The following is a 13302-nucleotide window of genomic DNA, read 5'->3' as shown; positions in this document are numbered from 1 at the left end:
GAGCAACCTGAGCTGCCTCCCAGGGGGCCAAATTAATCAGCAGGAGGCTATTTCCCAGCCTGCCAAGGGCACCCCAGAGGCACTGCCCCCCACCCAAGCTGTGGTTATTTCCAGCCGGGGCCGGCACCCTGACTCCTGTGGGTGGAGCCACCCAGTTTGATGGGGTTTGCGGTCTTGCTGCACTCAATTACCCTCTTCATTTGCTCTTTAATTACAGCCTTGATGTGATTAAAGGCAGACAGAGCAGGTCGTTTGTCAGGCGGCTCTAACCAGAGGACCTACCGAGAGCGGAATTCTGGGGAAAGGCAGAGGCATCCCAAACCTGGGGTTTCTCATCAAAAGGCCAAAGAAGATCACTCCGTTTCTAAACACACAAAACAAACAGCGCACCGCTTCCATTCTGAGCGCATTTCTACAATTCTATTTTAAAAACGTCTCAAAACCGACCAGTGCAGTGTCTGTTGCAGCCAAGGCCTTGGCAATCAGTTGAAGCTGGCTTTGCTCTCTGCATTACTTCCTGGTGCCCTTCGCAAAGCTTGGATTGCAGTTCTTGCTTGCAGGGGGATTTGGTCGGATCGCAGCAGTCCGGTGCAGCAGAAATCTACCTCGCTTCGTTTAATGCTATGGCCCCTGCCTTACGTGCCCGAGAAACCTTCTAATTGGGCCCTGGTCTCCTGGGCAGTGGTGATGACCCATGGCGGCAGCAGCAACAAATGCTCTTCTCAGTGTCAGCGCCATTGGCGACCAAGGGGGTCAGAGCTGAACCCCAAGGCAACCCAGTTCCTGACTGAGGGACACACAAACCACTTTCCTTCCGGCAGCCGCAGAGGGGATTCATCCGGTTTTTCGTTTATGATGCTTCAAAGTTCTGTAATTTAAGGTCACTTCAATCTGTTTTATATGATGTTTAGGTTTTAGTTGCCGTTTGTTTAAATTGCAAACCGCCCTGAGATTTTATAGAGGGTGGTATATAGAATAAATAAAATAAAACAATAAAGTGGCTGTAAATCTCCCTAGAAAACGCCAGACTCTTTTTCCCCAGGGCACACTTCTGCATGTGTGAATCCCACAGCACCCTCTTCTGGCAGGAAAAAAAAAAGAACACCCGGCCTGAACAGACACTGGTGTGTGGGGACAGAAATACATTTGGAGGCTTTTGTCAGCACGATCTACCCATTTAATCCTTAATTAGTGGTTTAAACACTGTGATTTCTAAATCAAGCCAGAGGCACTTCTGTGGAAACAAGGACTGGTGGAGTTGTGCTCAAACACCATTGCCATCTTCCTGGACTGACTTCCCAGCTCTTGGGGAAGCCAAAGCAATGGCTTGTAAGGGAGCCATACTCAGGGGTGTAGCGGACATGTAGGGACAGAGTGACGAGTCGGCTTCTCTGGCTGTTGGGATGGGCATGGCCATGGGGGCTGTCATGGAGAGAGCCTGCACTTCTGAATGGGCAACTACATCACTGGCCATACTTCAAGAAGATTTTTAAAATGCTAAACTGTTTTATTTATTTATCTAACATATTTATAAAGGTAAAGTGTGTCGAGTCAGTGTTGACTCCTGGCGACCACAGAGCCCTGTGGTCGTCTTTGGCAGAACGCAGGAGGGGTTGACCATTGCCTCCTCCCGCACAGTGTGAGATGATGCCTTTCAGCATCTTCCTATATTGCTGTTGCCCAATATAGAAGTTTCCCATAGTCTGGGAGAAACATACCAGCGGGGATTCAAACCGGCAATCTCCGGCTTGCTAGTCAAGTCATTTCCCCACTGCGCCATTAGGTGGTAACCAATATATTTATATACTGCCCAAAACCTGCGTCTCTGGGCAGTGTACAACTCTCTTGTACACAGTTTTCTCTGCTATTTCTCAGCAATCTTCTCTACTGTTTAATCAAGAGGAATGCATCCTCACACTTAAGAAATGGGCTATGTATTGTCACTGGTCCAGCTAAGTGAGAAAGAGCCAGCCACAGCCAGCAGATGTGGCAGCCTCACTGCTGCCAGGGATTCGCTGAGAAGCCCCAGAAACCCTCTCGGCCTCAGGTCCCCCTGCCCCACATCCGCAAAATGAGAACAGCCTTGGCCTACTTCACAGGGTGGTTGTGGAGGCAAAATACATCACACCATTGGTGGCCTTTAATAAAAGGATAAACATGAACATAGTTAGAGAAGAACTTTGCTCGACCCCCTGAATTCCGCCGCCTGTCTGGGAAGACAATATGAGGTGAAACAGGATCACGGAGGCAATGTAGAAAAACCAGAGTGGGGCATGTCCCATTTCCAAGATTGTGTCACTCAACCAGAAGGGGCTCATCCTAGAGAGCCAGAGGGTCACGGCAAAGGAGGTGCAGCTGCCTCTTCCTGGTGCCAGCTCAGGCTACTCCTTTCTCTTCCCGCACTGCCTGCAGGCTGGTGATTCAACAGGTAGAACTGTGCGGTTCACTGTGCAGCTCTACCTGACGAATGGCCAGCCCGCAGGCAGGGTGGGAAGAGAGAAGAGCCATCTGAGCTGGCTCCTTAAAACAAGCCGCTAATCTCCAAAGGCACACCGTTTGGAGGCAGGGTTGGGAGGGAAGAGAGGGAACGGGCAACAGCAAGACATTTCTAAACTCAAAGGAAAGCTGAGCAGGACTTCCAGGAGTGTGGGACCATGCTCCCTCCAACAGGGATTGCAAGACGTTGTTGACTACAACTCCCAGAATCCCCATCTCCAATGGCATTTGCTTGGGGATTCTAGGAGTTGTAGTCAACAACATCTGGGAATCCCTGTTAGAGGGAACGGGTGTGGAAAGGGGCTGGGATATCTTTTTCCAAAGAATCCTACTGTGCCCCATTACCAGAAGCAGCAGGTTTATACAAGGAAGCAAAATTATGCTCTACAGGGGAAGGCACACACAGAGACCACCTTTTCAGTATGGGGTGTGCACAACCTTGAGTGTGAAGGAGGGCCCAACGTCCTGAAGAATGACATTCTCTTCCTATACCTGCCTCCCCATCCATGCAACACTGCTCCCTGTTCCTTACAGGGGATTGGCATCGAACTTATGCAGAGGGGCCCTTCCTTTTTTCCACCTTTCGTTCCTCCAGATCCCATTCCAGCCTAACCTTGTAACACAGCAGCTACAAAACAGAGCTGCTTCATCCAATCTGAATTTGACAGGGGTGTGGAAGACAAAAAAAAACAAACCACACACACACACACACACACACACACACACACACACACACACACACACACAGGAGCTTCTGGAAAACCATGTTCATATTTGACTCTCCCAAGAGCAGGGAAAGAGAAAGCAAGTTCTAAAGACCTGCAATGTGTGTCTATCAATTAAATGCTGCCCCTTGGACATTCACACGCCCGGGTTCAAGTCCCACCATTCAAGGCTGCTGCTGGGTCCAGCTTTCTGCCGAGAGAAAGACACACTAAGCCATCCACATGGTGGTCACCAAGTTGGAAAGGTCTGTCCATCTTCTCTGCTCCAAAACTGGAGGCAGAATTAAAAACTCCCATATACCCTCCTCAAATCTAATCGAGTTTTTGTCACAGTTCTATGTTCCGCAAAAGTTTTCCCTTTTTTCTTGTTTTTGGCCCCACCCAACTCTGTTGCCCCCTCCCTCCTCCGTTGCCAGCCACCCCAGAGCAACAGAAACCCACAGGAAGAGAGCAGCAGGGTGTGGGTGGAATCAGCCTCACCACATAGAGATCCAACCAGATTAAAAATAGCCCCTCCCTTGGAGAAAACCAAACCAAACCCCCAAGCTCAACAAAATGGTTCTCATTTTTAAAAATTTATCTTGGAATCTTGAGTTTTTCTGCACAATTTGATGACCTATGTCTCTTGATGGGAGAGTATCGAAGTCACCGGATTCAGGGGAAGGTATCCAACATTTCACGTCAGACTTCAAGGGGTCAAAAACAGACTCCTAGAAAAAAATTCATAAGCGAATCGTGCCAAAAGAAATCCAACCCTGAGCATTCAGAGATGGAACGACAGATTCCAAGCCAACATTTCATATATAGGACTTTGTTTCAGTGCTCGTTAAAACTTTTTTTTTTTTTTAAAAACCTAATCCATTCTGGGTTCCTCCCCAAAAGTCTGACTTTTAGGGATTTCGTGTTTTGTTTTTGCTGCAGCCAAGAAGCGCATGTGGAGAACTCCCAACTCCCAGCTGCCCCACAATCTTTGCTGCATGGAGAGGCAGATCTGGAAATCCTGGGAAGCTGCATTTCACTCTGACACAGAGAAAGGAGGAGTCAGCAGCCACCCTATGCCTGAAGCCATCGGTGCCAGTCCAGGCATTCATCAGGCCTGGACGGCCACACACCTGCGGCCCCTGATGCCAGCTGGTGGGCCACTGTGTGAAACAGGATGCTGGGCTACATGGGCCTTCTTGGGCCTGATCCAGCAGGGCTGTTCTGATGTTCTTAGGTACCGCCAAGGCAGGAAATCCAGACACTGCTGTGGCTCTTCCCACAGAGTCTGGCAGATGGCAAGGTCTTGGGGGCGGGAGGGTTCTTGGCCTCCATCCGCTGTGGCCGCCAGCGCCAGGCAGGAATCCAGCCCGCTGGGGAAGCCGCTCTCCTCCTTCCGTGGCTGGTGGGGGCAGCCCCCTCACATCATGATGTGCCTCCGGCGGTGCAGGGCCAGGTGGTCGGAGCGCGAGAAGCTGCGGTCACAGTCCGAGCAGCGGAAGGGCTTGATGCCTGTGTGCTTCCGGAAGTGCCGGGTCAGCTCGTCGGACCGCGCAAATTTCCAGGTGCAGCCTTCCCAGGTGCATTTATAGGGCTTCTCTCCTGCAGGGGGAGACGGGGGGAAGGTCAGTAAACCCGAGAAATCGTCTCTTTTGTCTGGAAAGGAAAAAAAATCTCATAGGAACACTGGAAGCTGCCTTAGACCGACTCAGACCCTTGGTCCATCTAGCTCAGTATTGCCCACACAGACTGGCAGCGGCTTCCCGCTGCGTCTGTATCAGTCTTCCCGATAAGGCCATTGCTCATTGGTAGAGCATCTGCCTGCTTGCATGCAGAAGGTCCCAAGTCCCCTCCCTGGCAGCATCTCCAAGATGGGGCTGAGAGAGACTCCTGCCTGCAAGCATGAAGAAGGCACTGCCAGTCTGTACTGTAGACAATACTGAGGCTGATGGACCGGGGGGGGGGGGATTAGCACATAAGCAATATAGGCATTTGCCTACAGCGGCAAATTCTGAGGGGCGGCAAATTTTGAGAGTGGTGTGCAAGTCAAGGGCTTGGGTTGGGGGAAATTAAATCTCCCTTCTCTACCTTGTAAAAACCACCACGGTGCATCAGAATGGTGGAAGGATGGTGGTGGCATGGCAAGGACGGTGGCAAGAGCTCTTCCCACAGGCCCACCTGGCTCTCAAATGACAGGTCGGGCTGTTTTTGGCCCATTCCAGAGCCCTCTGTGCATGGGGAAAAGATTTAGCTTCTTCCCCCACCCACCCCCAGGGGCGGGGGGGGAAGAGCTGGTCCTGTAGTAGCAAGCATGACTTGTCCCCTTAGCTAAGCAGGGTCTGCCCTGGTTGCATATGAAAGGGAGACTAGAAGTGTGAGCACTGCAAGATATTCCCCTCAGGGGATGAAGAAAGTTTCTGGGAAGAGCAGAAAGTTTCAAGTTCCCTCCCTGGCTTCTCCAAGATAGGGCTGAGAGAGATTCCTGCCTGCAACCTTGGAGAAGCCACTGCCAGTCTGTGAAGACAATATTGAGCTAGTTGGAACAATGGTCAGACTTAGTATATGGTAGTTTCCTACGTTCCCAAGATTGCTGGGTCCTCACCTGGAGAGGGTGCTAGTAGCCTGAAAGAAAGACACTGATAGGAGAGGAGAGCTGGTCTTGTGGTAGCAAGCATGACTTGTCCCCTTAGCTAAACAGGGCCCATTTTGGTTTGCATATGAATGGGAGACTAGAAGTGTGAGCCCTGTAAGATCTTCCCCTCAGGGGATGGAGCCGCTCTGGGAAGAGCAGAAGTTTCCAAGTTCCCTCCCTGGCAGCATCTCCAAGATAGGGCTGAGAGCGATAGCAGCTTCCTATGTTCCCTTTACTTGTAAAGGAGAATCCTTGCCAGATTCCCTTTTACCAGTATAGCCACTGAGCTCCTCAAGCCAGGGCAGCAAATCTTTGGTTGCCTACGGGTGGCAAAAAGCTGAATCCACCCCCGACAAAGGGTCTGACTGGGTGGAAGGCAGCTTCCTCTATTCTATGTTTTGAGAAGTGGGGGGGAGAGCCCGCCCCACCCCTGCAAACTGTAGCTTCGACCACCTCTGATTTTATCTTCCAAGTTCAGGCCAGAGTACAAAGAAGCCTGCTCTGCCTCGAAGCTGGTTACGCAGGGCGTGGGTGGAGCTGCATGGCAAGGAGGTCCCCCTAGTCCGTGGGGAGAAGAATGCTCCACGTGTTTAGCCTTCCCAAATGCAACGAGGGCTGCAATCCTCTGCACACTCCGTGGGACTTACTGAGTAAACATGCCTAAGATGGTGCTGCAGGGAAGGTTTTATTTAGCTGGTGGCTCCTGCTGGCTTCTCAGGGCCAGACCAAAGGAGCCCTCAGATACTCTTCCCCCCAAGCAAGCATGCACAAAGAAAGGAAAGGTGATGGGGGGGCGTGTGGGCTGGAGGAGGGGGGCGGAGTTGCTAGGATACCAGAGGATTCCAGCCTGGGAGGATGGAACAGGTTGCTATGATACCTGTGTGGGAGGATCAGGAGGGAGGATGGATGGATGGTTCGCCTGAGCTGGCAGCGGAAGCATCCTGGCAGCAGCTGAGAGTGGAACAGCCAACCGGAAAAGGGAGGGAGCTCCAGTGGTCCTGAGGAGGTGCTTGGCTCTGCTGTGCCTGGAGGGCAATGGGGGTTTGGGCCAGGAGGGGAAAGGCTCCTGCAAAACTCTTGGCTTGTCCAGCCTGGAAAGGGTGGTCCAGGGGAAGCTTCCTGGGGGGCTCTGGCTGATGGAGTCAGGGTCCCATGTACTTCCCCCCAAGTACAGAGCAGCCTCAGCCTCCTTGCCCCCTCCCCAAAAGGGTCTCCCCGTCTGCATCTCTTTTTGGAACTTGGCAAAGGAACCTTTGGAAGTTCGGCTGTTCCTTCCTGCAATGCTTTTTGGCCTTCTGTGTCACAAGAGGGCCACCTAGTGGACGCTTCAGTTTCACAAGGATGCTTCACTTCTGCCACCAGCAACTTCCAGGGCTGGAATGCTTTTTTCACAACACACTTTCGGCAGGCAGTTTGACCCAGAGCTTTTGCAAACCCAGCAGGATCCAACTCTGGCTCATCTCCCATGCACAGTCTTGATGATTGTGTGTGGCGGGGGTGGGGGCAGAAATGCAGAAGAATGGGGGGGGCATTTGCAATCACTCACACGACCAGCTCATGTAGCACTGCCCTGATTCTCCATGGGTTTCATTTGCACCCAGTAATGAAATGACACGGCTAAATCTGACTGGCTATGTAGCACCCATGAGGCCACCACTTTCACCCCTGATTGGTTGAGTTCAGTCTAGGAAAGTGAAATAAGCCGGAGGTGGGGATGGGGATACAGAAAGAGGAGAAGCAAACAGGCTTGCAGGGGGCGAGAAGGTTTCCTGAAACCTAGGAGGTTTCAGGAAAAATGGTCCCATCTCCAAAAGCTAACCTTTTGGCCCCAACAGCAAGACAGGCAAGAAGTCAGCCGTGCCCTGGTTATTTTTATGGACTGGATTAGCTTATGATGAGCTAAATGGACTGAGTGTCCAAGGCAGATTCATGGGTCCAGAGCATAATGGAGCCGTAGATAACCCTCAGCTTGCCTGCACCATGAAGGCGCCTGGAGCACCCAAGAGCCAGGCCATCTCTTGGAAAGGGAGGGGGTGAGGGGAGGCGCCCCTTCCCAAGACTCCGGACTCACCTGTGTGTATCCTCCGGTGTGCTTTCAAGTGTGAGCTTTTTGTGTAAACTTTGTTGCAGCCTTCGAAGTCGCACTGGTGGATCCGCCTCTTCTTCAAGTCGGGGGACTCTGCCCGCGGCATTCGCCCCACCGAGGGCCTGGCCAGAAAAGAGTGAAGGGGTCACAGACTGCCCCAACCCTGGAACACCAGCCACTCCTCCCAGACCCCCGCAAAGGTGCGCTGCTGGCCCACACCGCCCCCAGGGCCAGCCCTGAGGGTAAGCCCCATCCCCAAACCATCCCAGCAAGAGATGGTCCACGGTACTCGGAGGAGTCACTGGCTTCCTGAAATTGCAGTTAGCAATAGACATGCCTGCCATGGCACAGAAATTGACTCAATATACTCCCGTTATATGGCCTTTCAGGGTCCTGGCCTTTCAGGGTTTTAATTAGTTTTAATTGTTTTAATGCTAACCTGGTTTTCAGGGTTTTAAACTGTTTTGATAGTTTAATTGTTTTTTAAGATGTTTTAAATTGGTGTTCATATTTATATTTCTGTTTTTAATTGTTATTGGTTTTGATGGTTTCTGTTTTTAATTGTAAACCGCCCTGAGCCATTTCGGAAGGGTGGTAAAAAAATTGAATTAATAATAATAATAATAATAATAATAATAATAATGACGACGACGACGACGGTGACAGGAGGCCCCTCCACTGCTTTCCATTTCTGCACATTCAGCAAATACCACCTTCGCTTTCCCCCCTAACCATGAGGACCTGAATCCTGGTTCTTTAGCAGGCACTTATTTGAATTTATTTTATCATTTTTATTCCTCTCAGCATTCCTTTATTTCGCTGCCACATTTAAAGTCTGACTACTGGTGCAATGGGGAAATGACTTGGCTAGCAAGCCAGAGGTTGCTGGTTCGAATCCCCACTGGTATGTTTCCCAGACTATAGGAAGCCCCTATATCAGGCAGCAGCGATAGAGGAAGATGCTGAAAGGCATCCTCTCATACTGCATGGGAGGAGGCAATGGTAAACCCCTCCTGTATTCTACTGAGAAAATCACATGGCTCTGTGGTCGCCCGGAGTTGACACTGACTCAACGGCACACTTTACTTTACTAGGACTACACAGGATTCACAGGGTCATAAGAACAGCCCTGCTGGATCAGGCCCAAGGAAGCCCACCTAGTCCAGCATCCTGTTTCACACAGTGGCCCACTAGATGCCTCAGGCAGGTCCAAATGCACAATTGTATTCTGTTGCAGTGCTGTAGGCATGGAGGTACAGACTAAGTTACTCACAGATGCTTTAGAGATGAATAAAATAGAAGTTTGTTAATTGTGAGTGCTGATGTTAGCTCCGTTCCCTACTTAGATGGTGCCAGGAGGAGAGTGCCAAGCATGACTTGTCCCCTTAGCTAAGCAGGGTCTGCTCTGGTTGCACCTGAATGGGAGACTTGATGTGTGAGCACTGCAAGATATTCCCCTCAGTGGATGGAGCCGCTCTGGGAAGAGTAAAAGGTTCCAAGTTCCTTCCCTGGCAGCATCCCCAAGATAGGGCTGAGAGAGATTCCTGCCTGCAACCTTGGAGAAGCCTCTGCCAGGCTGAAGATAATACTGAGCAAGATAGACCAATGGTCTGACTCAGTATATGGCAGCTTCCTATGTTCCTATCATATTCTCTGTTCTGGGATACCTTTAAAACATTTTTGTTGGGCTGGATCATTTTCACATTTTCACAAAAGCAACAAAAGGCTCAAATTAAGAGCCCAGAGGAGAGCTGGTCTTGTGGTAGCAAGCATGACTTGTCCCCATAGCTAAGCAGGGTCTGCCCTGGTTGCATATGAAAGGGAGACTAGAAATGTGAGCCCTGGAAGATATTCCCCTCAGGGGATGGAGCCACTCTGGGAAGAGCAGAAGGTTTCAAATTCCCTCCCTGGCATCTCCCAGATAGGGCGGAGAGAGATTCCTGCCTGCAACCTTGGAGAAGCCGCTGCCAGTCTGTGAAGACAATACTGAGCTAGATAGACCAATGGTCTGACTCAGTATATGGCAGTTTCCTATGTTCCTATGTTAGAAAGCAGGGTAGTTTCATTACAGGACTGTTGCTTTGACTGTTACAGAAGCTTTTCATACACTTCATCCAACTTTCATAACCATCTTTGTTTTTAAGTGGCTTTCCTTCACAGCTCACAAAAGCTGATCCTCTTTGTGTGTACATTACACAGGACCACACTTTGTTCTCCCCCTCACCAAAGCCTTTTCACTAGGCTGTACATCAGACACCTTTACACAGCAAACTTTCAGTTCCAACTGAACTGAGCTCCAACTGCTTTCTAACCAGTGATGATTTCACACACACACACACACACACACACCCCTCTCTACCATTCACCCCCCCCCAGGGGTTCCCCAGTCTTGGCTGCAGGGCTCTTCTCTGCTGGACCTTCTCAGTATGGGCTTTAACCCCTTCTTGCCCATGGTAACATTCCAAACCTAAACCACCATATAGCACTACACATTCTTTAAACCTACATAAAACCTCAACTCATCGGTTTGCCTTTCCCCCGCTAAAATTAGATTTGTGCACAGCAAAGGTGTCATTCCAGCTCGGCTTACTCTCTCTGCAGGTCAGGGAAGGAAGCCGGGCCACTCTCTGAGGTGCTATCCTCACTGTCGCTGTTGATCTCAACGGGGCACATGGAACTGGGGTCCACTTTCACTGCAGAGGAAATTGAAACCCACTATGAGAAAGTATGACCAAGTAGACACACTCTTGAAAGATGAACACAGGCATTCCCAACAGCAGGTGGACAAGGCACATAAATGAAGTCTTAACAGAGTCTACACTTCTGAGTGACCCCCATGCCCACAAATGAGCCAGCGTGGTGTAGTGGGTAGAGTGCTGGACTAGGACCGGGGAGACCCGAGTTCAAATCCCCATTCAGCCATGAGACTTGCTGGGTGACTCTGGGCCAGTCACTTCTCTCTCAGCCGAACCTACTTCACAGGGTTGTTGTGAGGAGAAACCTAAGTATCTAGTACACCACATTGAGCTCCTTGGAGGAAGAACGGGATAGAAAATGTAAAATTAAAAATAAAACAAAATAAAATAAACCACTCACTCCAAGTATGCAGCACGCGGCTTGCTCTATACCTCTGTAGCAAATTAGGTAGTTTACTACTTTCAGACTGTAGGTGAGGGGCTTTAAAAAATGTATTTCTATGAAGCTGCCCCATATTTTTAAAAAATGCCCTACAAGAACAAAATCTAGCACATCGGGGGAGAAGAGAGCTGGTCTTGTGGTAGCAAACATGACTTGTCACCTTAGCTAAGCAGGGTCTGCCCTGGTTGCATTTGAATGGGAGACCACAAGTGAGCACTGGAAGATATTCCCCTCATGGGATGGAATCACTCTGGGAAGAGCAGAAGGCTCCAAGTTCCCTCCCTGGCAGCATCTCCAAGATAGGGCTGAGAGAGACTCCTGCCTGCAACCTTGGAGAAGCCGCTGCCAGTCTGTGTGGACAATACTGATCTAGATAGACCAATGGTCTGACTCAATATATGGCAGCCTCCTATATTCTTAAACATTCCAGCTCATCTTGCTTCCTGTTTTCTACTCCAAATGGGATAGCCCACTGGAAGTCAGCAGTGGCACAGCCCCTTTTACCACCTCAGTCTGCTTGCGTGTCTCCAAGGGAAAGGAAGGGATCTGCCCCCAACAAGGAGACCCCAGCCCTGAAATCAGGGGGGCCACCCAAGTAGGCCTGTAACCCACCCTAGACACCAGAGCGCCAGGAAGAGTACCAGGCTAGATGCACCTGTAACATGCACCTGACTCCGGGGTATAGCACTCACTTTGCATGCAGAATGTCCCAGGTTCAAATCCCAGTATCTCCAGGTAAGGCTGGAAAAGACTCCTCCCTGTATGAAACCCCGAAGATCTGCTGCCAGTCAGAGCAGAGAGTGCTGGCTTAGGATGCACCACTCCTCAGACTCAGCAGAAGGCAGCTTTATACGAATACGGAAACTATACCCCTGCTAACTGGGCAAAGAGGCACCTTTTTAATGCAGTGATTCTCTTTATTTAGCAGGGGGAGAGTAACTGGCCCTATTCACCCCCAGCACAATACCTCCAGTGACTGTTGCTGGCGTTTATCTTCTGTTTCTTTTAGATTGTGAGCCCTTTGGGGACAAGGATCCATCTTGTTTATTATTTCTCTGTGTAAACCACCCTGAGCCATTTTTGGAAGGGCAGTATAAAAATCAAATAAATTATAGTAGTAGTAGTAGCAATAATAATAATAATAATAATGTTTATATACCGCTTTTCAACAAAGTTTCCAAAGCAGTTTACATATAATAATAAAAAAATAAGATGGTTCCCTGTCCCCAAAGGGCTCACCATCTAAATAAGAAATATAAGGTAAACCCCAGCAACAACCACTGGAGGGATGCTGTGCTGGAGTTGGATAGGGCCAGTTGCTCTCCCCTTGCTCAATAAAGAGAATCACCACTTTGTTCAGTTAGCATTACGTTTCAGTGCCCGCTGCCACTGCTGCTGCCTCCCACTTCCTACGTGAAGAACACAGACACAGAAGCAAGGAAGAAGCCAAGTTCCTAGCCAGCTCAGAGCCTTTGGCTTTGCTGTGCCCTGCTCTGGGATGAGGAGGCAGAGAGACAAGGAGGGAGAGATGCCAGAGCTCAGGGCAGCAGCGCATCTGGGGGAAAGAAGCCCATGCCTCCACTGGGATGCCCAGCAGTGCCAAGAAACCTCACCAGAGCCGGCGTTCTTGCCGTCGCCGCCAATTAGCGGCACGGTGATGGCAGCGGTGACGCCGTCGCTGGACATGGTGGTGTAGACCACGGGCAGGGACTGGACCACGACCGGGATCGTCTGGAGGTTGCCCATCTTGCTGGGGAGGTTGACGGAAGGGATGGTGTGGATGACGTGGAGGATCTGCTGCCCACCGCTGCCCTGGGTGGAGGCCAGGATGGAGCCCGGAGAGAGCACGGCAGGGATGGCCGAGGAGGAGCCCAGCCCCGCGGGCGACATGGAGACCATGGGGGCCTGGACGGGGGGTACGGCCAGCATGGGCGAGGAGCGGACGGAGGAGGAGGAGGAAGAGGAGGTGGAGGAGGAGGAAGGCTGCAGTGAGGCCTTGGGCTTGTTGAGGGAGAGGTCGACCGGCTCGGCTTGGGGCTGGTTGCAGTCGCTGGCCAGCAGCTCCTCGGGGGGCTCCGTCTTGATGTCGCTCAGCAGCACCGGCGGCTCAATGGAGCTCTCCTCCAGCAGCGACGAGGAACTCATCTTGGACAGAGCCCTGCTGTGGGCCAAGCCTGCAGCCTGGAAGGAAGGGAGAAGGATGGAGTGAGCCACCCACAGCGGGCAGAGCAGGACCCGGGACCTCC

General features: G+C 50.9%; 1 protein-coding gene across 5 annotated transcripts in view; it reads right to left on the bottom strand.

Annotated features, from left to right (window-relative positions):
* Positions 1 to 2118: 2118 nt before the first annotated feature.
* KLF8 (KLF transcription factor 8) overlaps positions 2119 to 13302 on the bottom strand; it is a 62405-nt gene continuing 51221 nt past the window's right edge. For 4 of the 5 annotated variants that reach the window (XM_053274323.1, XM_053274324.1, XM_053274321.1 and 1 more), the window contains exons 2-5: positions 12670 to 13237; positions 10509 to 10611; positions 7904 to 8040; positions 2119 to 4856 (exon numbers count right to left, since the gene is read on the bottom strand). In XM_053274323.1, the coding sequence (XP_053130298.1) occupies positions 4621 to 4856; positions 7904 to 8040; positions 10509 to 10611; positions 12670 to 13201 (1008 nt within the window). In that variant the 5' untranslated portion in view covers positions 13202 to 13237 and the 3' untranslated portion in view covers positions 2119 to 4620. The remainder of the gene's footprint in view (positions 4857 to 7903; positions 8041 to 10508; positions 10612 to 12669; positions 13238 to 13302) is intronic. The other variant, XM_053274322.1, reaches the window with a different exon arrangement.

The sequence above is a fragment of the Hemicordylus capensis genome, chromosome 11 (assembly GCF_027244095.1).
Source record: "Hemicordylus capensis ecotype Gifberg chromosome 11, rHemCap1.1.pri, whole genome shotgun sequence".
Classification (NCBI taxonomy): Eukaryota; Metazoa; Chordata; class Lepidosauria; order Squamata; family Cordylidae; genus Hemicordylus; species Hemicordylus capensis.
This window is presented reverse-complemented; position numbering and strand designations above follow the sequence as displayed.